Here is a 25,974-nt window from a genome sequence, read left to right as displayed (position 1 = left end):
TGCCATGGCTCACTTGGTTAATCCTCCGCCTGCGGCACCAGCATCCCATATGGACACCAGATTCTGTCCCGGTTGCTCTTCTTCCAGTCCAGCTCTCTGCTGTGGCCAGGGAGTGCAGTGGAGGATGGCCCAAGTGCTTGGGCCCTGCACCCCATGGGAGACCAGGAGGAAGCACCTGGCTCCTGGCTTCGGATTGGCGCAGCGCACCAGCTGTGGCAGCCATTTGGGGCATGAACCAAAGGGATGAAGACCTTTCTCTCTATCTCTTTCTCTCACTGTCTATAACTCCACCTGTCAAAAAAAAAAAAAAAAAAAAAGAAAAAAAGAAAAGAAAAGAAAAAGAAATGGCTCCTTTGCTCTCCCTGAGACTCCCAGGAGGGGATTTATGACAGTTGAGTTCTTGGAAGGTTCTACTTTTATCCAGATAGCAGAATGCAGGAACAAACAAAAAGCCTATTCTGCAATGCTTCAGCTCCGAGGAATCTCTGTACCACAGGGGCATATTCCAGACCCCTGCAGCGTGCTTCAGTGGAAGACAGCATCTGGGCTGTAGGAGTCAGTAGATCAGATGGCAGGGTGAGTGGAGGTGGGGAGGACTCAGCGGATTTTCTTTGGAGCAGCTGCGATGTGCACTGTGCACTGGGGGAAAGTCTGGAACTGCCACTAGGAGGCCAGCTGTTTCCAGGCTTTGTGTCCAGTGACTGGGCGCGCTGCCCTGGGGGAGGCAACTCACTGCTTTAGGACTCTGCTTTCTTAATTGAAAACCGAGTGGATTGGAGTAGATCTTTAAATCCCTGCAGCTTCCTTGCATCGTTGTCAAACTTGATCATGCCTCCTGGTGTCTCTGGGGATTGGCCCCAGGGCCCCCGGGGACACCAGAACCCTTGGAGGCTCAAGTCCTTTCTGTAAATCTACACATGGCCTCCTCTACACTTTACATCATCTCTAGATTCCTTATACTACCTAATGCTATATAAATGGTTGTGATTTTATGTTGTTTGGGGGAATAAAGACAAGAAAAAAGTCTGTATGTTCAGTACAATTATTTTTCCATATATTTTTCTTTATTTTTAAATTTTTGTTTAATTTTCTTTAATGTGTCTTTGTTGACTTCCCTGACTATTTTTGATCCACACGTGTGGAGCCCATGGACGTGGATGGCTGGCTTAGGGAAAGGCTAACCATAGCAGACTGGAAATTAGAAATTCAGGTCTCTGTTGCCATGGACATGAGGTATGTCTTCTTGGGCCACAGCCACTTAGTTTTTCCATGCCCACTGGGGCCACCTCCAGGTGTGCTTGCCACCTGCCCTGCTGTCACACACACTCAGCCTCTCTGGCTGTTCTGGTTGACCCTTCCTGTGCCTGTGGCCTGATGGCCTTTTTTGTTTGTATTGTTGAATAATGAATAGGGACGGAGGAACTGCAGGCACCCAGCCTGTCACAGGTGCCCTGCTCTGCCTGTGGCTGGCTCTGCTGCCACAGGTCACTGCACATTCCTCCTTAGTAGCAGGACATAGAGGAGTCTTCCCAGAAGAGCCCTGTCCTGTCAGTCCCCTGGGGATGGATACTCCTTGGCATTGCTTCTTTTATGTCTATGTATAGACACACACACATATATATGTGTGTGTGTATGCAGGGCCATATACTTGTGTGTGTGTGTGTATATATATATATGTGTATATATATATATGTACATATATATATATATAAATGTATTTGAGAGAGACAGAGAAACAGAGCCCAATCTGCTTGTTCAATCCCCAAATGCCTGAAGCAGCTAGGGCTGGGCTGGGGCCCAGCCAGGCCGAGAGCTGGGAACCTAGAACTCAATCCAAGTCTCCCACATGGATGGCAGGAACCCAATTGCTGCCATGGTCTAGCTTTTTGGAAAGCGGTAATTAACTCCAATTGATAAGCGCTAAGTTACTATGACCATGCTCCATCCTGACAAGTCCCTATTATTTCCCCACTGAATAGTTACAGAACGAAATCATGGAATTTAAGCAGCCTGGCTGGGGTTACACTTCTAGCTCTTGGCCCAGATGCGCACATCTGTCCCATGCGTCCCTCATGATTGTCTAATGCACAGCATGGTCTCTCTGAAAATAGGAGTTGAGAAATGACACAGTGTGCCTTGCGTAGGACTGTACACTCGTGAGCTGTGGGATTGTTCAGTACGAAGTCTGGGTGCCACCGAGGTTAGCTGTGTATTGTCCAAGCTCACACAGCTGGTGGGGAGCGGAGTCTATTTAGTTGAACCCCAGTTCATTGCCTCCCCCTTCACACCGATGCTCCGAGGCTGTCTGCCTGAGCACCAGGACCCCACCTCCTAGACCTGAACTTAATCTTCTTAAAGTACCTTCTGTTTTAAGTCGTGCACAGTATTGAAAGAAGACACCTCCGTGCAGCCATGGGTAGCATTTCACATTCATCCCTTTGGCAGGCCTGCCAGCCCTGCATGCTGTTGTTATGCACTTGGAGGGAGACACTGCCCATAGTTGCAAGCTCATTTTATTAACTCACAATGGTGCTGACTTTCCCTTTGTCTTTGACCTTGGTCGTCATGGGTCACCAAATATCACAATTTGAATTGTGGTTGTAATTCAGCCTGGAATCAATTATTTTCATCCATGTGTTCGTTGTGCCTTGGCTTTCTGTTACACAAATAACTGTTTTTAAATAAACAAGTAAATCAAGAAAGCCTTATGGCTGGGCCAAGGAGGAGGGTGGGAGGGGAGGCAGCCGGCTTTGTTCTTTGCTAATACCTCCCTGGGTCCTGGAGCTCAACTAACTTGTTCGCCTTTGACAAGGTTGTTACTGATGACACCTGGAGGCGAGGCTCATCACAGGATGAGGAAAGGACCGAGGCTCAGAGAGTCACCAGGCGGAGATGGGGCTCCGGGAGGAGGGCCAGGCCGCGGCCGCTCTCCGACTACGGCCAGTTGGCCAGCCGAAGCTTGTCCATTCCTGAAGATGCGATTGCTGCGGATCCCCAGGGCGAGGACTGTGTGGATGGGGCCCCCCCAGCCAGCATGACGGCCCCCAGGCCTGCAGACCAGAACGCTCCAGCAACCTACACCAAGGGAGGCCGGAGAAGACGCCCCATTTCCGTGATCGGGGGGGTCAGCTTCTATGGGAACAGCCAGACAGAGGAAATCGAGAATCTTCTAACCCAAGTAAGACCCGGTGTGCCTCCACCAAAGGCAGCCGAGACCCTCCAGCTTCCTGGCCTTTGTTCTGCTGCCTCTGCCTCGAACTAAACAGGAAGCTGCCTGTGCTCTCTCCTCTCTTCCTCAAGGATGTCGCCGTCTGCTCACCACCTTTTCTGCCTGACTTGAAACCCGTGCATGGGTTCAGACTAACTCTCCCACGTTTGGACACCTCTTACTAATCTCCTTCCTTTCCTGGGCTCTCCAGCGGGTGAAGCTAGGTCGCTGCTTGTCTCTCAATAACCTGAGCTCTTAACCTAGGGAAGGTAGCAGCACGGTTGATTCCGGGAGCTTCCTAAAAGAAGTCATCTTTGAAAAAGAAAAGTGCTGTCCATTGTTAAAATGTAAGATAAGAAAAAAGTGAAGAGGAAATAGATGATTTTTTTAGGAGATAAGGAAGTAATGCTTTTTTTTTCCTACTTTTTACTTTTGAGTTGTGTCTTTGCAGCTGGTTTGACAGTAAACATTACTATTGATCCCTTCGTATATTTTAGTAATTCAACGAGGACTTGTCATGCACTAAGTGAGCACTTGGAGGAAACAAAGCACTTATTTTTAAATGCCCCGTCCTGGTGTAGTTTATACTTGTTTGACAAGGCTAATACCCTGGCTGTGGTCAGATGTTCACAGAACAGCGTATGAGTAATGTGTGTGCTCAGTTTCATTTTTAAAACCTGTTAGCTGTCATTGTACATGACCTGTAAAATTCCCTTAAAGGGAGACCCGTGAATGAGTCGTGGACTGCACGATTCCCTTCTTGTGAACCTTGACCACAATGCCTTGTTTATGGAAAGCATCGGCAACTCCCGTTTAATTCCACTGAGTTGCATTGACTTTTTAAGGTAAGAGCAGATCAAGTTGAAGAACACAATGACATCTTTAGGAATGTTTTAAGAGTCTCTACCAATAGGAAATAATTCTAAGCTGACACAAAATGTAATCTATTCTAACTCAAAACACAGTAGAGGCTGGATCTAAAGCACTTACAGATTGCCTCTCTGCACTGTAACCTAGTTGAGGGCATTGGGTGGAAACGTCTTAAGAAAAGCAAGAACTGGGTCTTGATGCCGAGTTCTCACAATCGTTAATATGGAAAATCAGAAGGACGATATGGATAACTCTGGGGCAATACATAAGCAACCAGCTCTTCTTGGTGGAGCTCACGTAGGCAAGTAAGAATTGTTCCCACCAGTGCTGGTCGAGCTCTGCAGGCATGGCTGAGATGAGGCTGAATAAATACCCGAGGGTGCACCTGTCATCCCAGTTGGGGCTTGAGGCCCTGCCCCTGCTTCCTTCCTTCCAGAGGCTGCCCCTAGGGAGGCATGCCCTTGCCATCTGACCCCGCCTGGGTGGGAGAACAGTGCCCCTTCCAAGAGTGACCTCTGCTGCTTGCAGACACAAGTGCTCTCCCTCAGTGCTCCCCGTTGGCACGTCGGTTGCTGACAAGTAATGCTGAAGGCCCCAGCTTGTGAGCTGATAATGATTGCTAACAACTGCCTGAGCGTTAGTGCAGCCCGCAGCTCTCGGCAGGATTTGGAGAAACATCTGTGAGTGGCTTCGAGGCGAGAACGCTGCGTGTGCGATGCTCGCAGGAGCTGTGACTTCCTGGCACCTCCTCACAACTGTTTGCTTTCCTTTTGCAGCCAGCAGCCAGGCCGCCGGTGCCTGCACACCAGGTGCCACCCTACAAGGCCGTGTCGGCCCGGCTCCGGCCCTTCACCTTTTCCCAGAGCACGCCCATCGGGCTGGACCGCGTGGGACGCCGGCGGCAGATGCGAGCCTCCAACAGTGAGTCTCAGAGGGCCCTCACAGAGACTGCAGTGGAGCTGTGTCAGGAACTGTGGCCGGGTAGCCCGAGGCAGGCAGGGGCTCCCACACCCTTCCCCCTCTGGCCCGGGGAGGGCCAGGCCGTGAGGAAGGCTGGTCTTGGGAGAAGAGTGTCATCAGATGTCAGGGGTGGGTGGGCTCTTGAGTCTGACAAGTTGGCTCCTCTCGTGGTGTCTGCACACCTTACTTCCTGCAGCCAGAGAGGCCAACAAAAACCGAGCTAGCACTCTGAGATCACAGTGTCACAGGGCTGTCCCTCTGTCTGTTCCAGCCCCACCCACCCCCAAGTAGCCTCTGGCACACTTGGTTAGGAGGTGTATGCTCTGGATCTCTGTTTTCACTTTTTTCCCCACAATGATTTATTTATTTGAAAGAATTACAGAAAGAGAGACTGAGAGATCTTCCATCCACTAGTTCACTCCCCAGATGGCCACAACAGCCAGGGCTGGGTCAGGCTGAAGCCAGGAGCCAAGAGCTTTATCCAAGTCTCCCACCTGGGCAGCAGGGACTCAAATACTTGGGGCTATCTTCTGTTGCTTTTCCCACGCCATTAGCAGGCATGCTGGGTTGAAAGTGGAGCAGCCAGGACATGAACCAGCACCCACATGGAATTCTGGCTTTGCAGACGGCACCTTTACCCACTACACCACAACAGCAGCCTCAGATCTCTGCTTTCTGCTCCCACAGCCTTTTCTGTGTCCAGCTTTCTCCTTTTAGGAGATGTCCAGTCTCATTGGATGTGGGCCTACCCTAAGGTCTTCATCGTAACTTGGTCATCTACAAGGACTACTTTCCCTATAATACGGTCAGTTCTTGGATACTGGAAGGGAGGACTCCTGGTGTTTGGAGGAGACATAATATAACCAAAAATATAGACCATGATCACAACCATGTACAACATGTACATATATCAAGAATCTTCAAAACATTCATGGAAAATGTGTATTATGGAAAAAACTGCCTGGATTTCACTTTTTTCTTGGCACCAAAATAAACCTGTCTTCCATTCTATTTTTCCTCATGATTTTTGAAGTTTCCTGAGATGGTCAAGACTTTCAGAGACTAGACAGAAATGAAAATAGTGTTTTGAGGGTTTTGGGAACGTAAAGGGCTGCATCAACCCCCACACTTACAAACAGGCCATGTTGTGTTTTCTGTAATACTGTCTTGTTTTTTTAAGAATTTTTTTTTTTAATTTTAGGGTTCTTTTGTTGAGAAGCAGCAAAACCAACTCTGGCTAGTATAGGCTGGAAGAGAATGGTTTGGAAGGGTGTCAGGTGCTCCCAGAGTAGATGGGGTAGCTGGCAAACCAGGCCAGGACATGAACAGTAATCTAGGCTGCTCCAGCAGCTGGGGATGGGGAACTGCAAGCAGGCAGGTGTGGAGGACTGGCCAGGATATAACCTCTGGGGATGAGAGAAGGCCAGCTAGCCCTTCTTTCACTCACAATAGAGTCCCAGGATGGAGGAGCTTGGGTAACATGTCTACCACTGGCACAGGGAGAAGGATTGGGTGCCTCCAGGGACCCCTTGCCTTCCCTGTCTGCTGTGACTGAATGCAGTAGAGCACAGGTCATTCTCCCAAAGGAAATCAGGTGGTGGTAGAGGAGTAGAGGGGTGGATGGATGGCTTAGCAGTTAAGTCATCACCTGAGAAACATGCATCCCATATTGCTTAGGACAAACCACATCAGGGTAAGATAGAAATATAACCTTAAAAATCATTTCTTGATGGGGTGAGCACTTGGCACAACTGTGAAGTGACTGCTTGGGTTGCCCACAGCCCATACTGGAGTGTCTGCTTCCAGTCCTGGCTTCTCAGCTTCTGATCCAGCTTTCTGCTAATGTGCACCCTGGAGGCAGCAGATGGTGGTCCCTGCCACCCACAGTCTCCTGTGCCCATCCCTTATGTTGCAGACATTTGGGGAGTGAAGCAGCTGATGAAAGATCGCTGTCTCTCTGTGTTTTTCAGACAAAAATATATAAATCAGCAAATAAAGCAGAGGAGTAGACTCTGGGCAGGTCCTCCATGCCTGTGTGCATTTGTTCATTCATTCAGTAACTGCTGAGTGCTTCCTGCAAACCAGATGACGGCAGTGAATAAAACAAAGCCCCTTCAAATCACTTACATCCTAATGAGAGGATAGTAAATAACCAAGTAAGCATTTATGGGCGTGAGTGCTGCTATAGAGAAAAATAAAGCAAGGTAGAGGGCGTTCTCCAAAAGGGAGCCACTCTAACATGCACTGATGGCCTGTGTCATTGATAACCCTCTGGCTCTCTAGCTGGAGGAATGCAACCCATAGCTTTTTCAGTTAAGCAGGCATCTCCGTGTCTAGACCCTCTGCCTGATAACCAACCCTGCCCCAGTGTTGTCACAGTGCTTTTCAGTGCTTCTAACCCAAGGCATATGTCAGCCAGTGATCCAAAGGGTGAAGAGGATAGACAGAGAAATTAAATCGTATGCACACATATGTGCCATCCTAAAAGGAAGCATCTCTCTTTTACCTGTGGCTGCAAGGTCACAGGTAATTATCCAGCTTAGCATCACCCTGGGGCCAAGCCTTTGGGGGCACTGAAGCTAATACCCAGCCTACAGCAGGTAGCTTTGGCTCTGCTCATAGTGTTCCTGTTGCCTGCTCCTTGGTCTCTCCCATCACTTTCCCTGATAGGGCTCTCTGCTAGCTGAAGTGGTACAGACCTGTAAGTTTCTGAGCTGCTCATGGTCCTTCTTGCTTATAGTAGCCATAGTCACCTTTCGTTCTATTAGTCAACAATCAGTCGATCTACGAAAATGTGTGGAGCATCACCTGTGAGCCCAGACTGTCTCTCTCCTGTGGGATACAGCAAAGAATTAAGCATCACAAGAAAATACATAGTTACCTCTGCATATCCATGGGTTCCACATCCATGACTGAACCAACCATGGATTGAAAATACTGGGAAAATTGAGCTAGCATTGTGGCAGAGTGGGTTAAGCCGCTACCTCTGACGCCAGCATCCCATCAAAGCACCTGTTCAAGTCCCAGCTGCTCCATATCAGATCCAGCTCCCGGTTGGACCTGAGACTGCAGCTGCAGAAGGCCCAAATGTTCGAGCCCCTGCCACCCATGTGGGAGACCCTGGTGGAGTTCCTGTCTCCAGGCTTCAGCCTGGCCTAGCCCAGACGATTGTAGCTGTTTGGGGAGTAAACCAGATGAAAGATCTGTCTCTCTGTCTCTCCCTCTCCATAAGTCTGCCTTTCAAATAAACAAAAATAAATCTTAAAAAAAAATTGGGGGGAGGGGGGGCAGGCGCTGTGGCAGAGTGGGTTAACACCCTGGCCTGAAGCACTGGCATCCCATATGGGTTCCGGTTCAAGACCCAGCTGCTCCACTTCCAATCCGCTCTCTGCTGTGGCCTGGGAAAGCAGTAGAAGATGGAAAGCGGTAGGAGATGGCCCAAGTCCCTGGGCCCCTGCACCCATGTGGGAGACCCGGAAGAAGCTTCTGGCTCCTGGCTCCTAGCTTGCAGCTCTGGCCATTGCAGCCAATTGGGGAGTGAACCAGCGGATGGAAGACTCTCTCTCTCTTTCTGCCTGCCTCTCCTTCTGTCTCTCTGTGTAACTCTGACTTTCAAATAAATAAAAAACCAAATCTTTAAAAAAAAGTTAGGGAAAAATGCCTCTGTACTGAACATGTAGACTTTTTTTGGTTTGTCATTTCCTAAACAATTCAGTATAATAGCTAATTACATAGTATTTACATGGCATCAGGTATTATAAGTAATTGAAAGATTAAAGGATTCAGAAGAATTGTGTAAGTTCTTTGCAAATACTATGCCACTGAAAAAAAAATGAAAAGAAAGAGGGAGCTGGTTCACTGGTTTACTCCCGAAACTGCTTGTGATAGCTGGGCTGGGCTGGGCAATGCGGAAACCTCAATCCAGGTCTCCCACATGAGTGTCAGGGACCCAGTTACTTGAGCCATCACTGCTGCTTCCCAGGGTCTACATTAGCAGGAAGCTGGAATTGGGAGCAGGAGTCAAGTACTACACCCAGGTACTCCAATATGAGATACAGGCATCTTAACCAGTAGGCCAAACTCCTGCTCTCATTATGCCATTTTAAAAAGATTATTTATTTATTTACTTACTTATTTATTCATTTGAGAGATAGAGTTACAGAGGGCGGGGGGGGGGGGGGAGATGGAGAGAGAGGTCTTCCATCCACTGGTGCATTCTCCAATGGCCAGAGCTATGCCAAACTGAAGCCAGGAGCCAGGAGTTTCCTCCAGGTCTCCTACATAGATGCAGGGGCCCAAGCACTTGGGCCATCTCCTACTGCTTTCCCAGGCCATAGCAGAGAGCTGGATCGGAGGAGGAACAGCTGGGACACAAACCGGCGCCCATATGGGATGTTGGCACTGCAGGTGGAGGCTAGGCCTGCTAGGCTACAGTGCTGGCCCCCTCATCATGCCATTTCACATAAGAGATTTAAGCATGCTCAGATTCTGGTATCTTAGGGAAGTCCTGGAGGCAGTCTTCGCAGGCACTGAGGGACAACTGTACCTTCCAGCACTTAAACAGATTCTGTAATCAATACATAGGATTGTCTAAGGCACCACTGATTGCTCTGGAGGAGCTGAATGTGGGTAACGTGGTAGAGGGTAGAAGTAGGAAGGAGAGGGAGAAGGCCACCTCTCCAAGGTTCACCATGGAGAGGACACTTGAAGATGAGTAGGAGGCAGGGAGGCCGAGATCTGGGGGAGGAGGAATCTCAGTGGTGGACTGGCGGGAACTCCATGTGTATAAGGTTCAGTGTGGAGGCCAGGGTGACTGGGGCTCTGAAAGGAAGGGTTCCAAGAGGAGCAGTCTGGAAGGCAGCCTGTGGCTGGACAGAAAGGGCACAGCGGGTCACAAGGAGGAGCTGCGGTTACTCCAAGTGCAGCAGGAAGCCATTGCCAGCCAGAGATGATACCTTCTGATTCATGCTTCGGAGACGATGGATGGTTTGGGGGACAAAGGCAGAGGAAGGGAGATGGACTTGAGGGCTGTTGCGCGAGTCCAGTTAAGAAACAGCAGTGGTCATGACCACAAAAAGCCACCCAGGTTTTGCTTTGGCGCTCATTTATTTCCCCAGTGGCATGAGGAGGCTAAAATTGCCAGCTGTAGTTCATATTCAGGGGGCCGGGGCCGTGAACTCCAGAGAAAGAACTTCCCCTTGGGGACACCAAATTCAGTTTTGACACAGCAGAGTGACTGGGTGGGGAGGAGAAATGCTGCAAGAGAATCATGAAGCAAAGTCGAAGCCCCGTCCATGCTTGCCCGCGGTCTCGAGACCCGCACGCTCTGGGAGTGGGTGAGCTTCTGGCGGTGACGTTAGTCACTGGTCTAGAGCATGGCCCCAGCCAGGCCGTGTGGCTTCAGGGTGTGACTCCACCCAGCCTCCGCCTTTCCTTTTCATTCGACCACTGTTGAGAGTGATAGGATCATGCTTCATGGACCGCGGCATTCTGGGGATGAGCAGGGTTACGTGAGGTGCCCCATCCGTGGCAGAGCCTTCATTAAGCTCGAGAGAGACCTGAGAGCTAAGGGAAACCAAGTCCAGTGTAAGTGGCTCTTGCAGAAAGGACAAGTCGTGGGCCCCTCCATTACCAAGAGGCCGATTGTAATCAACTTTCCACAAGTAGCTGTCTGGTTCCTTCAGGCAACCACATCATTAACTTTGTTGAGGGGAAAGCCCTGTGGTTTAGCCCAGCTTTGGCATCCATTTTGCCACCATGGCCTTGGGAGTTTTGTTTTGTTTTGTTTTGTTTTTAATGATCCCACTGAGCAAGCGTTAAGATGACAAGCATAGAAGATTGAACAACTGGGACATAATGTCTACAGTATTTTTTTTTTTTAATTATTGATTCATTCAAAAGACAGTGAAAAAGAGAGGTCTTCCATTCGCTGGTTCACTCCCCAAATGGTGGCAAAAGCCAGGGCTGGAGGGGGTCACTGCGGCATAGCAGGTAAAGCCACTGCCTGTAATGCCGACACTGGTTTGTGTTCTGGCTGCTCCATTTCTGATCCAGCTTCCTGTTAATGGCCTGGAAAAACAGCAGAGGATGGCCCAAGTGCTTGGGCCCCTGCTACGTATGTGGGAGACCTGGAAGAAGCTCCTGGCTGTAGCCATCTAGGGAATGAACCAGCAGATGGAAGATTTCTGTGTCTCTCCTGTGTGTGTCTCTCTTTCTCTCTCAGTAACTCTTTCAAATATGTAAATAAATAAATTTAAAAGCCAGGGCTGGGCCAGCCCAAAGCCAAGGAGCCAGGAATTCCATCTGTGTCCCCTACATGGGTGACAGTGGCTCAAGCACTGGGGGCATCTTCTGCTGCCTTTCCCTTTAAGAGGAAGAATGTGGATTGGAACTGGGGCAGCTGGGACCTTCATAGCACTCTGATAGGGGACACTATCATCGCGAGCAGTGGTTCAGCCCGCTGCACCACAACACAGGCCGCTCTGCAGGATTATTAAACAACCTCTTTGGCAGTGAGGATTCTCTTGGGACAGAGGCTGTCTCGTGCTTTGAGTGTATGCTGATACGTGCAGTCATACCCCTTCCCTAAACCAATCTCCAATCCATATTATCCTTTCCACACTCCCCCAGGCCATTTGGCTCCTAGGGAGTCGACACAAGCTAAATGTTTCTTGAGGCCACACTTCTTTCCAGTGAGAAAGGATTGGAAAGGATATTTGCTGGGCCGGCGCCATGGCTCACTTGGTTAATCCTCCACCTGCGGTGCTGCCATCCCATATGGGCACCGAGTTCTGGTCCCGGTTGCTCCTCTTCCAGTCCAGCTCTCTGCTGTGGCCCGGGAAGGCAGTGGAGGATGGCCCAGGTGCTTGGGCCCTGCACCCGCATGGGAGACCAGGAGGAGGCACCTGGCTCCTGGCTTCAGATAGGCGCAGCATGCCGGCTGTGGCGGCCATGTAGGGGGTGAACCAACAGAAGGAAAACCTTTCTCTCTCTCTCTCTCTCTCTCTCTCTCTCTCTCTCTCTCTCTCTCTCTCTCTCTCTCGCTGTCTTAAAAAAAAAAAAAAGAATATTATTTGCATTTTGCCAATGGGGCGTTTCTCTGACTTAGGGCCACAGTGGACCAGGTAGATGGTGAAAGTTCCCCTTGGGTGAAAGGCTGGGAAGACTGGTAGCCTCAGACCTTCCCCAGGGTTACCCGGCTTTCCCTGCATAAAGAGGCCCTGAGGGCTTTTGACTGCTCTGTTACCATGGCTCCCATCAGGCCCTACTCATCAAACCTGGAGGTTTCCTGTCACAAATCAAGTGACGCCTTAGTGGAGTTTACTCATGGATTTTGTTCTCATGGACTCTGAGTCAGACCATTCTGATGACTGACAGAGCTATGCATGCTTTTTCCCTCACAGGCGTCCCTCCTCCCTGAGGGTCAGGGTTTTCATTGCAGTGAAACCATCTCTTACCAGCAGCTCTGGCTGGAGAGGTTAATGGCACGTGGCTGACAAGAGTTGCTGCCACTGTCCTTATCTGGTTTGGGAGATGTAGTCTGGGCTGGTGGGGCTCACAGGATAGAACATCACCAGTATCTCTGTCTCCCAGAATTAGGACTCCTTACTTTCCACTTTCTAAGGATTTTTGGCACCCAGTTCCATGAGCCCACAGATTGAATGCCAAATTTCTGAAAGTGTCACCCAAATGGAGCTATTTGGTTTAATCCAAATTATATTGGGTCAGTGCAGTGTGTGAACTACGTTGGGTTCTGAAACAGTAAGCCAGATGCGAAAAGATAATTTCGAGAGAAGTTGGGGGAGTTTTCACAGGGACTGAATATTTGCTCACGAGAAGGAGTTGTTGTTCCTTTTATTAGCTGAGTAATGACAGTGCAGTGACCTGTAAGTCCCTAATTGTTACGGATATAAACTGAAGTAGTGAGGTTTGCTTTCAAATACTTTAAAAAAGGGTGGTGGGAAATAGTTAAAAGTTGTAAAATATGGACCACTGGGGCCTCATCATATTAATTTATCTGCTTTTGTTTGAAACTTTCTATAGTCAACTTTAAAAGATAATAAAAGTGTATTTCCTCCTCCCTGGTCAAGTGCTTTTTTTTTTTTGACAGGCAGAGTGGACAGTGAGAAAGAGGAAAGAGAGACAGAGAGAAAGGTCTTCCTTTGCCGTTGGTTCACCCTCCAATGGCCACCGCACCACACTGATCCAAAGGCAGGAGCCAAGTGCTTCTCCTGGTCTCCCATGGGGTGCAGGGCCCAAGCACTTGGGCCATCCTCCACTGCCTTCCCGGGCCATAGCAGAGAGCTGGCCTGGAAGAGGGGCAACCGGGATAGAATCCGGCGCCCCAACCGGGACTAGAACCCTGTGTGCCAGCGCCGCAAGGCGGAGGATTAGCCCATTGAGCCACGGCGCCGGCCTTGGTCAAGTGCTCTTAAAATCTCCAAATGAAGAAATACCAACCCCACCTCACCCCCCAAAAAAGAAAGAAATATAATACATTTTTCTCAAAATACAGGAAATTGAACATTAGCAATTTAACTTTTTTTTTTTTTTTAAGAAATGCAGTCCTACTCCTCCGAGGTGGTGCAAGCGCTGCCTTCTCAGAATTTTGCAGGACTGTCCTGTGCTCTTGGGTTTCTGTCTTACCCTGACGGAATCCCCTGCCTTCCCTCGTCCTGGCCCAGACAGTCTGTGAGGACAGTCACGTGGAACAGCCCTGAGTAATGCTCACCAGCCTCCTGGGCGTGGTATTTGAGATACCAAATCAGGACAGTGAATCACTCAGAAGTGCCTTTATAAAGTTCATGGATAAGAAGGCTGCCCACCTATAAAAACACACGATTGCTTTATTGTAGTGGTGTTTGTGGTTTCTCCTCCCTTGGGGTTAGGAGGGGCACCCATTCCCTGGGCTGCCTTTTGCTTTCTGCTTTCACGAAGCCTTTCTCTTGTGTGGGAGACAGCTTCACACATCACAGCCTCCTAACTTTTCCATACTTCCATAGGTTCGAGCTAAGCTTCTTCCTCCTTTAAGGAGTGTATGTTTTGGTCAAAATGCAAGCTTGATTGTTTTTCAACATTCTTATCTTCATGTCCACTTTTCTTTCTGCTTATCCTATCCATTGTCTATTCAGGTTAGTTTGCTCTTGTGGTAAACCAAGATTATCTTAATTGTTTCGCGGACAGGAGAATATCTGATTCATTAGCTTTCAAACATGAGTAGCCTTTCCCCGATTGCAGGCAAAGGGCCAAAGCACACCCATCCTTTGCCATCAGTAGTTGTGTGTGCCACTAAAGTGACCTGGGCCAAATCCTTCTATCTTCACCTGGACAATGTAGCAATATGAGCAGCTAACAACCAAGTTGCAGAACTCTTTAAATCATAACAACCTTCTGCATTTTTCACTAGGAAACAACAAAATTTTAGTCCTTTAGGGGCATGATACACATATATACATGGTACTTATATACAAAGGATTGCCTGATCTAATTGGTTCTTCTTCTGTGGATGCAGCCAACCCCAGATTGAAAAAAATTGGGGGGGGGGGGGGGGGACAGGCTCTGTGGCACAGTGGGTTAACACCCAGGCCTGGAGCACTGGCATCCCATATGGGCTGCTCCACTTCCAGTCTGGCTCTCTGCTGTGGCCTGCGAAAACAGTAGAAGATAGAAAGCAGTAGGAGATGGCCCAAGTCCTTGGGCCCCTGCACCCACGTGGGAGACCCGGAAGAAGCTCCTGGCTCCTGGCTCCTGGCTTCAGATCGGCGCAGCTCCAGCCGTTGCGGCCAATTGGGGAGTGAACCATCGGATGGAAGACCTCTCTCTCTCTGCCTCTCCTCTCTCTGTGTAACTCTGACTTTCAAATAAATAAATAAATCTTTAAAAAATTGGGAAAAAAAACAAAACACTTTCAGACTTTGGTTCTTTTCCTTTTTGAATTTTCATTATTCAAAAGAAAGCCAGAGAGAAAAAGAGAAGAGAGCTCTTTCATCTGTTAATCCAGTCCCCAGATGCCCACAATAGCCAAAGCTGCATCAGGCTAAAGCCAAGATCCTGGACCTCAGCGTCTCTTACTTGGTGGCGGGGACCCAGTCACTTGAGCCATTATCTGCTGCATCCCAGCTGCATATTAACAAGAAGCTGGATTCAAAGAGGAGGAGGAATGCAGCTGTTCCAAGCCCTGTCTTTAACTTCTGTGCCAAACACCTGCCCCCAGACACGTTTTTTTCTTGAGACCATTCCTTAAAAAATACAACTATTTACCTAGCATTTGCATTGCATTGAGAATTATGGGTAATCTGGAGATGATATGGGAGGGTGTGAATAGGTTACATGCAGACATTATTCTGCCATTTTATATAAATCTTAGCATCAGATTATGGTATCTGCAGCAAGTTTCCTGGAACCAAACCTCCAGGTATACAACGAATAACTGTACTCCTATATGCTGGTCTATCTGTGAAAACTAATCAGAGCTAGCCAATGACTGGTGGAGAAACTATCTTGAAGCTTGAAAAAAACTTTCCAGTTCTACTGCCAATACAAAAGCAGGTAAAAAGTGTTAACAGATGCACTGAAGTTGATCAATGTTTTTACCAGGCTCTCACAAAAATACCAGGTTCAAAATAAGTACAGGGAATGAGATGCTTACATTTTTCTTTTCTTTTTTTTAAAGATTTATTCATTTATTATTATTTTTTAAAGATGTATTTTATTTATTTGAAAGGCAAAGTTAGAGAGAGGGAGAGACAGAAAGATCATCCATCTGCTGATTCACTTCCCAAATGGCTGCAATGGCCAGGGATGGGCCAGACTGAAGCCAGAAGCCAGGCGCCTCTTTCAGGTCTCCCATGTGGGTGCCAGGGCCCAAGCACCTGGGCCCTCTTCTACTGCTTTCTCAGGCACATCAGCAGGGAGCTGGACTGGAAGTAGAGCAGCCAGGACTCAAACCAGCAGCCTACATGGGATGCCAGCACTGAAGCCGGCTACTACGCCACAGCACCAGCCTTTATTTATTGATTGATTTCAAAGGCAGAGTTAGAGAGAAAGAGAGACAGAGACAGATCTTCCATCTTTTGGTTCACTCCTCAAATGGCCCCAATGGCCTGGGCTGGGCCAGGCTGAAGCCAGCAACCTGGAACTCCATCCAGGTCTCCCACTTGTGTGACAGGGACCCAAGCACTTGGGCCATTTCCTGCTGCTTTCCTAGTGGGGAGCTGGATCGGAAATGGAGCAGCCAGGACTCCAACAGGTGCTCATGTGGGATGCTGGGGTCTCAGGCCAGGGCTTACCCACTGTGCCACAGTGTTGGCCCCTAGATTTTTCAAAATTAATTTCTTGGTGGTTAAAAAATCTAGGATACTGCATTTTTTCTTCTTCCACAGGAACAAACTAAGGCCAATTTTCATAAGAAATATTCAGTTCTACAAAGAGTGACAGCATTATCTTCCTCCAAAGAAAAGCTTCCTGCTTCCCCACATAATTGCTGTTAAATGTGGAAAAACTTTGGAGCTTTGCGAGGGCCACGTCCTAGGCAGCCAGGTGAACGCACAGTTACTGTCTTCCAGGGTAGGCCCACCCCTTGGCGTGGGCAGATGGTAGGTAAACATCTGCGAACCAGCCCTGGGCACTGGCTGCTGCCCAGGTTCTGAGCTGCTGGCTCAGTCCTGCCTGTGATCTCCTTCCCTAAGCCTTCGGTGCCCCACAGGGATTCAAGGGGCTTTGCTGAACCCTGCAGAGGGAGAAAGGCCCGAGTGCTGTGGGCTCCAGGGGGGACATTTCTAGCAGATGGAAGACTACCTCCACGGTGGGGGGGGGGGGGGGGGGGGGGCATCCCAAGCTGAGCAGGGGGAGGCAGCGTCGCCCTCGCCCCACGCCCCGCGTGACCTCGGGCTCGGGCCCCTTGGCGATGCCCCACGTGACTGCGCACTCGGCTCCACACGGCTCGCCCCACGCCGTGGCCCCGTCCCATGTGACCTCTCCCGCTATTGAGAGGATTGCTGTCACCACCCCCTGCTCCCACAACGGCCCGCCGAGCTGCCTGTGGTAAATACGTGTTTCACGTACAGGTTGTAGGTCGGTTTGTATAAAGACGATAAACGTGCCAAGGCTTTTTCAGCGTGCGGGGGTCCAGTGATTTCAAGGAAGCCTGCATTGTTGCACCTGATTTTCTAGAGTGGGTAGGCGCCTAAGAAACGGCCAAGAGTTGTTCGTGTTTACTGACTTTCGGTGCTTCAACTGGTGTCGGGTGTGAGATCACGCCAGGGTGCCATTGCTCCGGCACCTTCAGCCTCCGTTGTCCTGGGAGAGGCCGTAGTGGGCGCCCGCAGGACTGTGGCAGGCGATGGCCCAGCTGGGCTGGAGCCTGTCCCAGGAGGAGTTTCCATGTGCTCTCAGTTTCAGTTTCTGGTTGGGGCATATTTAACAGATACTTGTCTGTCCCCATGATAAGTGAGGCACCGTGCTGGGGGTGGGGGTGGGGTCCTGAGGAAGCTAGACCGTGTTCTCCCGGAGCTGCTGCTGGTATGCTGATGCCCAGTGACGCCGTTGCACATGGACACGTGCCAGTCAGATCCGGGGAGTCCCCCGACGTCCTCCAGGAGGTGGCACCAAATGGAAGTTGGGTTAAGTTGGTTCTTTTTTTTGGGGGGGGTGCCAGTCTGAGGGAACAGCACATGCAGAGGGTGGGAGTCAGAAACAGTAAGGTAGCCCAACACAGGCCACCCTAACCAGGCCCCATGCTTATCACATTAAAGCTGTCCTCCAGTGCTTCTGTGAAGGGAGCTGACCGATGCCCACAGTGTAAGGCCGCCACTAAACATACCAAACACCGGAGTAGGGGGAAGGGTTTACTGGTGGGGAAACCTGGCAGACCTGGAGGGAAGGGGCGAAGAAGGAAAAAGAGCGTAAGAGATCAAGAGAGGGAGAGACAGAGAAAGCCATGTGTTCAGGAACAGGTCCTGTTAAACCTTGGGGGGGGGGGGGGGAGGGGCAGGGAAGTAGGAGCAGCAAATCCCATTAGGATGGGGGTGGAGCTGATGCTGGATGTTGGGCTGTGGGGTTACCTGGCTTCCAGCCATGGCAGCGGGGGCTAGAGCCTAGGATGGTGTCCAGGGTGTAGATCTCGCCATGCTACTGTCCTTTCATAAGCCAGGATACAGCCTTACCAGCCAAGGGCATAGCCCTCCAGCCTGTTTATGGCTGTTGATTATGGAGCTGCTTTAGAAATAAAAGCAAATGAAATGTAAATAGGAAACTTAAAAGGAAACTTGAGTCTTTGAAAACTTTGGAGAGACTCCAAAATGAATTGCCAAAAAAAAAAAAAAAATCATCTGTCAAATTAGATAAGAATTAGATGATCTTAGAAAAATGGAACAGTCATGGAATCAGAACCCTAATTGTGTCACCTGTGCCTCTGGTATTATTGTTACACTTTAAAGAAGCCCAAACTGGAGTCATAGCTGACATACTGTAGGTGTTTGTACTGTAAGAAACAATGGAGTCCTTTCAGATGTTCATCACAGGAGCCTGGGTCTTACATTAAGACACAGTCAGGGGCCGGCACTGTGGCCTAGTGGGTAAAGCAGCAGCCTGCAGTGCCGGCATCCCATATGAGCGCCAGTTCAAGTCCCGGTTGCTCCATTTCTGATCCAGCTCTCTGCTACGGCCTTGGAAAGCAGTAGAAGATGGCCAAGTCCTTGGGCCCCTGCACCCGCCAGGGAGACCTGGAAGAAGCTCCTGGCTCCTGGCTTCGGATTGGCGCAGCTCTGACTGTTCTGGCCGTTTGGAGAGTGAACCAGTGGATGGAAGACATCTCTCTCCATCCTCTCTGCCTCTCCTTCTCTCTCTGTAACTCTGACTTTCAAGTAAAATAAATCTTAAAAAAAAGAAAAAAATGACACAGATGGGGGCTGGTGCTGTGGTGTAGCAGGTAAAGCCATGCCTGCAGTGCCGGCATCCTATATGGCGTCAGTTCGAGACCCGGCTGCCCCACTTCGGATCCAGCTCTCTGCTATGGCCTGGGAAAGCAGTAGAAGATGGCCCAAGTGCTTGGGCCTCTGCACCCGCATGGGAGACCTAGAAAAAGCTCCTGGCTCCAGGCTTCAGATTGGCGGAGCTCTGACCTTTGTGGCCAATTGGGGAATGAACCAGCAGATGGAAGATCTCTCTCTCTCTCTCTCTGCCTCTGCCTCTCTGTAACCCTGCCTTTCAAATAAATAAATAAATCTTTAAAAAGAAAAAAAAGCACACAGATGAAGAGGTAAATATTTTAAGTTAAAGTGTTCATGGCACAGATACATGAATTGAGTGTTTTGACTTAGGACTTTTACGCAGTCCCAGCTGCTGGGGGTGAGAGGATTTCAGCTGTGGGTCCTAATGGTTAGACTCAATGGAGGTAGGGGAGGGGCTGAGAGATGGGTCTAGACTACAGATTAGGCTGCTGGAAGGAAGGAGCCTGGGGCAACCAGGAACCACTACGGGGTTTAATGGAGTGAGAAGAGCAGATTTGCATTTTAGAGAGTTCCTGGTTGGGTTGTAGAGTGAGTAGGAGAAGTCTGTTGCTTCATCCAGTGGCTGGGGAGCCATTAATTGGGAAAACAACAGTAGTACTGGAAAAATAAATTGGAGGTCAAGCTCATTGGAGGTTTTGTGTGAGGGAGGAGGAGTTAGTTCTGACACCGAAGCCCGCGTAATAGGGGCCTAGGAGAGCACATTGGTGGGGGCCTGGTTCTTGTCTAGGAGGGTGGTCTTGGAGCCCTCAGTGGAGACGTCACCAGGACGCCCTGGATTACAAGTGTCTGATGTGGGAGAGAAAGACCCAGGCTGGAGGCAGTGAATTGAGCAAAGGAGCAAAGGAAGGAGTATGATCGCTGCGGGTAGGGGAGGCTGTGAGCAGTGCTCTGAGGAGACCAGTGAAGGCAAAGAAGCTGACAAAGGTAGGGAAAAGAAAAGGCCAGAAAGGTAAGTGGTGTCTTGGTTGTTCAGGGAAGCCAGGGCTTCAAGGAGGAAGGGATTGACAAGTGTTACAGACCAGAGAGTCCCAAGTGGGACAGAATCTATTGGATTCAGCTGCAAGGTAGAGCCCAAAAAACAGTTTGGAGGCCGGTGGCTCACTAGGCTAATCCTCCGCCTGTGGCGCCGGCACCCTGGGTTCTAGTCCTGGTCGGGGCGCTGGATTTTGTCCCGGTTGCCCCTCTTCCAGGCCAGCTCTCTGCTGTGGTCAGGGAGCAGTAGAGGATGGCCCAAGTGCTTGGGCCCTGCACCCCATGGGAGACCAGGAGAAGCACCTGGCTCCTGGCTTCAGATCAGCGCGGTGCACCGGCCGCGGCAGCCATTGGAGGGTGAACCAACGGCAAAAGGAAGACCTTTCTCTCTCTCTCTCTCTCTCTCACTGACCACTCTGCTTGTAAAAAAAAAACAAAAACAAAAACAAAAAAACAAAACAAAACAAAAAACCGTTTGGGTCTGTTGCTGCGGCAGAGCCAGAATGCACTGAGAGAGTGTGGAAAGATAGGGTCAAGAGGTTAAGTTTTAAGATTGAGATACTGTATCTTTTTTAATTTGTGTCGATGGATTTCTGGTTTTACAGTTGAAAAGATCCCTCAAGTGCTACAGATTAATTAAAAATGATTTGTTAGGCTACTGTATTAAATTTTTTTCCCTTACATTAAAGTGAATGAAAGCTGGTTCATTTGGATTTGTCAATATTTATTACTAAATGCATTTGAAAGAAATAGTAATGGTAAGCCGGCTCCGCGGCTCACTAGGCTAATCCTCCGCATGCAGTGCCGGCACCCCGGGTTCTAGTCCTGGTTGGGGCGCCAGATTCTGTCCCGGTTGCACCTCTTCCAGTCCAGCTCTCTGCTGTGGCCCGGAAAGGCAGTGGAGGATAGCCCAGGTCCTTGGGCCCTACACCCTCATGGGAGACCAGGAGGAAGCACCTGGCTCCTGGCTTCGGATTGGCGCAGCGATGGCGGCTGCTTGGGGGGTGAACCAACGGAAAAAGGAAGACCTTTCTCTCTGTTTCTCTCTCTCACTGTCTAACTCTGCCTGTCAGAAAAAAAAAAAAACCACAAAGTTCCATTCTTTGATTTAAACTTTGGATGTGATATCCCAACATTTTGGAAGTAGAGGAATTTAATAATAATAAGTGCTTAATGTTATTTCAAATCTGATTTTTAAAGTAAGTTTGAGGCCAGCTCTGTGGCATAGCGGGTAAAGCTGCCACAGGTAGTGCTGGCATCACTTATGGGTGCTGGTTCAGGTCCCAGCTCTTCCACTTCTGATCCATCTCCCTGCTGGTGCACCTGGGAGAGCAGCTGAGGATGGCCCAGGTGCTTGGGCCTCTGCACACATGTGGTTAGACCCAGAAGAAGCTCCTGGCTCCTGGCTTCCAATGGACCCAGCTCTGGCTGTTATGGCCATTTGGAGAGTGAACCAGGGGATGGAGGATCTCCCTCTCTGTAACTCTGCCTTTCAAATAAATACATAAATCTTTTTTAAAAAAGTTAAATTGTAAGAAATTCCTGGAGAATATTTCTTTGAAGGGCTTGGGATGAAGTTAAGGAATTCATTAAAACTCTTTGGATTTATTTTTTGCTTGGTCCTGACAGTTTTTTTTTTTTTTAATCTTTGCCTTCAATTTGTGTGTGTGTGTTTTAAGATTTATGTATTTATTTGAAAGGCAGACCTACAGAGAGGAAGAGAGAGAGAGAGAGAGAATCTTCTGTCCATTGGTTCACTCTTCAGATGGTCTGAAGCCAGGAGCCAGGAGTTTCTTCTGGGTCTCCCACATGGATGCAGGGGCCCAAGGACTTGGGCCATCTTCTACTGCTTTCCAGGCCACAGCAGAGAGCTGGATTGGAAGTAGAGCAGTCGGGTCTCAAACCTGCATCCACATGGGGTGCCAACACTGCAGGTGGCTGCTTTACCTGCTATGCCACAGTGGCTGTCCTTTTTGTGGTTGTTAAAAAGACCCTTTAATTTTGTTGGAAATAAAAAATTCACATGCTGATAATTCAATTAAAAACCAATTGTAGTGGCTGGTGTTACAGTGCAGCAGGTTAAGCTGCCACTTGGATGCAGGTATCCTATTTCAGAGTGCCTAGGATTAAGTCGCATCTCTGTTTCTGATCCAGCTTCCTCCTGATGCGCACTATCACTATGTATCTAGGAGACACAGATGGAATTCCTGCCTCTGCCTGGCCCTGCCCAGCTGTTTTGGAAGTGAATCAAGGGTTGGAATGTCCTTCCCTCATCCCTGTCTGTGTCTCTCTGCCTTTCACATAAATAAAAATAAAAAACACAGATCACAACATGTTTCTGTCTTTCCTTAGGACAATCAGTAGACAAAGACATTAAGAATTTTTTATTTTATTTTATTTTATTTTAGAGAGGCAGAGAGAGAGAGAGAGAGAGAGAGGTCTTCCATCCACTGGTTCACTCCCCAATTGGCCGCAATGGCCAGGGCTATGCTGATCCGAAGCCAGGAAGCAGGAGCTTCTTTCAGGTCTCCCAAGTGGGTGCAGGGACCCAAGGACTTGGGCCATCTTCTTCTGCTTTCCCAGGCTACAGCAGAGAGCTGGATCGGAAGTGGAGCTGCCGGGACTTGAACTGGAGCCCATATGGGATGCCGGCACTGCAGGCAAAGGCTTTACCCACTACGCCACAGCGCCGGCCCCAATATTAAGAATTTTTTTTTAAGATTTTATTTATTTTATTTGAGAGAGTTACAGACAGTGAGAGGGAGAGACAGAGAGAAAGGTCTTCCCTCCGTTGGTTCACTTCCCAAATGGCTGCCAACGGCCAGAGCTGCGCCAATCCAAAGCCAGGAGCCAGGCGCTTTCTCTAGGTCTCCCACGTGGGTGCAGGGGCCCAAGGACTTGGGCCATCTTCTACTGCTTTGCAAGGCTGTAGCAGAGAGCTGGACCCGAAGTGGAGCAACCGGGACTAGAACCAGCACCCACATGGGATGTCGGTGCTACAGGCAGAGGATTAATGTACTGTGCCATGGTGCAGCCCCCTCCTTTTTTTAAAGATTTTTTAAAATTTTATTTGACATTAAGAATTTTTTTATTTTTTATTTATTTATTTTTTTGACAGGCAGAGTTAGACAGTGAGAGAGAGACAGAGAGAAAGGTCTTCCTTCTGTTGGTTCACACCCCCAAGTGGCCACTACGGCTGGTGCGTTGCGGCCGGCGCGCTACGCCGATCAGAATCTAGGAGCCAGGTGCTTCCTCCTGGTCTCCCATGCAGGTGCAGGGCCCAAGGACCTGGGCTATCCTCCACTGCCTTTCCGGGCCACAGCAGAGAGCTGGACTGGAAGAGGAGCAACCGGGACAGAATCCAGCACCCCAACCAGAACTAGAACCCGGGGTGCCGGCGCCTCAGGCAGAGGATTAGCCTAGTGAACCGCGGCGCCGGCTGACATTAAGAATTTTTAATAGGGGCTGACAGTGTGGTGTAGTAGGTTAAGCATCTACCTGTGGCGCCAGCATCCCACATGGGTGCTGGTTTGAGTCCTAGCTGCTCTACTTCTGATCCAGTTCTTTGCTATGGCCTGTGAAAGCAGTAGAGGATGGGCCAAGTGCTTGGTCCCCTGCATCCATGTGGAAGACCAGGAAGAACTTCCTGGCTTCAGATTGGCTCAGCTCCAGCCATTGCAGCCATTTAGGGAATGAACCAGCAGATGGAAGATTGCTTTCTGTCTCTCGCTCTCCCTATCTGTAACTATACCTCTCAAGCAAATAAATCTTTTTTTAAATGACAATTTAGCATATACTTGTTTAAAAAAAAAAAGAATTCTTAATAGGTAGACCCAGTGAATGACAAGATGAAGCAGATTCACACAGTTCTGGGGTTATTCTAATTATTATTGGCCAAGTTAATTTTCTTATTGACAGATCTAAAAGCTCGAATTGAATCCCCGTTCTCTATTGAAATGCTGTATGTGATTCACCTAACCTTGAAGTCTTCATTTTTTTCTCTTAAAATATTTATTTATTTGAGAGGCAGGAGTAGGGGAGAGTTTTTATCCACTGGTTCACTCCCCAGATGGCTGGAATGGCCAGGGTTGGTGCAGGATGAAGCCACCCCAGAACTCTATGCTGTTCTCTCATGTGGCTGCCTTTCTAGGCACATTAGTAGGGAGCTGGATCAGAAATGAACAACTGGGACTCGAACTGGTGCTCCAATATGGGATGCTGGCTTGGCAGTGGTAGCTTAGCTCGCTGCTCCACAATAGTAGCCCCTGCAGCTGAACTGTGTTACGGTAAATTATATAATCAGCTCATGGGTTAGGAAAGTGCATTTTCTTTCTTTCACATTACTTAGCACAGTGCTATGAATCCAGTTTCTATCATCTTTTAGCAAACTATATGGTAGTAGTCAGAACTCTATACCCATGGGTTCTGCATGTGTGGATTCAACTGTAAATCCCATTCCACAGAGTCAGAGCCAGACGGAGGATCACAGCCCTCCTCCATTGGGACGCACATGGAGAAGACGTTACCTGCAGACAGGCGGTTGCCTCCATATTAACCTAGAAGTCCTAATGTCTGTGTGCAATGGGAGATACTAATATAATCTACCTACAGAGGTGGAAGAGTGACCTGGTGCCCAGTGAGACATTAGTAGTTAGGGAAATATTAATTACTGCAAACAGGGGCAATGGTGAACAGTGAGCTGTTTAGATTAAGTAATGGCACTAACCAGCAGCTCAACCCTATGCCTAGTCACTTAATCTAATCAACGAAGCCCTGGAACATTAATAGTTCATAATAGAACAATATTTTGATTTGATTATTATCCAAATATAGGTTAGACAAAATTAAAGTATATAAACTATTATTATTAGAGAGATAAAAAGCTCTACTGAATCTTTCCTGTTAGTTTGCTTGGCCCAATCTAAATTTCTTGTTCAAAAGAAGAGAAATAGCAGAAGGTGGGGGAGGGGATGTGGTATGTATGTATGAGGTGCTTTTGAAACAATTTTTTAAGTACTCCATGAAGTCTTTTGTTCTTTTTTTATTGTATTTTTAAAGATTTATTTATTTATTTGAAAGTCGAAACTACAGAGAGACAAGGAGAGTCAGAGATCTTCCATTCTCTCCCCATGTGACTGCAACAGCCAGGGCTGAGCCCAGCCAAAGCCAGAAGCCAGGATCTTCATCCTGGTCTTCCATGTGGACGGCAGGGAACCAAACAGTTGGGCCACCTTCTGCTTTTCCCAGGCACATTAGCAGGGAGCTGGATCAGAAGTGGAGCAGCCAGGACACAAATGGGCACCCATATGGGAGAGTGGCATTGTAGGCAGCAGCTTTACCTGCTGCGTCACGACACCAGCCCTTGTATTGTGTCTTTCTGCTTCTTCATTTTATTCAAATTATTTCTCAAAAGTTTTCTTTCAATAAATAATCAGAAAACATAAAATCCAGTGGCACCTGTTGAGTGATAGTAGCAGAGCTCTTAGGAAAGCTGACTGAAGTATTGGTGAACCCAGGGCTTTGGTTGTAAGATGTGGATGTTATGTGTCTTGCCTACTTCCTTTCTCTGTTTCTCATCCCACTTTCTATTCTCATCCCAAGGAACACTGAGTGTTGGGTGTATTTATTTACAAAACAAGATGAATCAGTTCCCTTATCTGTAGGCAAGTACTTGCAGTAAAAATGTTTTCCTGACTGCGAAGACTGTGCACAGTAAGATTACTGTCTTCTGACCCCGCTGTGAGCCAGCACAGATTCCATAGAGGCTAAGGAATTTAGAAATTATGAAAGGCTTCCGTATGGAGGAACAAGGACTACAAATATGGACATCAGTGCTTGAAACCATACTGCCCGCAAGGCTTGGAGATTATAGTAGCTAGCGCCAGTAGCACTTATCTTAGTTGTTTTTTCATGCCATATCATTGCCTATAATCAGGTTTTTTAAAAAGGAACATA

The 25,974-nt window shown here is 48.7% G+C and overlaps 1 protein-coding gene across 2 annotated transcripts in view; it reads left to right on the top strand.

The window, feature by feature from the left end:
* Nucleotides 1-25,974, top strand: part of SPATA13 (spermatogenesis associated 13) — a 92,625-nt gene that overhangs the window by 19,624 nt on the left and 47,027 nt on the right. For both annotated transcript variants that reach the window (XM_062194563.1, XM_062194562.1), the window contains 2 exons: nucleotides 2,813-3,178; nucleotides 4,855-4,999. In XM_062194563.1, coding sequence (XP_062050547.1) covers nucleotides 2,813-3,178; nucleotides 4,855-4,999 — 511 coding nt within the window. The remainder of the gene's footprint in view (nucleotides 1-2,812; nucleotides 3,179-4,854; nucleotides 5,000-25,974) is intronic.

This window comes from Lepus europaeus, chromosome 6 (assembly GCF_033115175.1).
Source record: "Lepus europaeus isolate LE1 chromosome 6, mLepTim1.pri, whole genome shotgun sequence".
NCBI classification, from domain to species: Eukaryota; Metazoa; Chordata; class Mammalia; order Lagomorpha; family Leporidae; genus Lepus; species Lepus europaeus.
The sequence above is the reverse complement of the archived record's forward strand: the minus strand, read 5'-3'. Positions and strand labels throughout refer to the sequence as shown.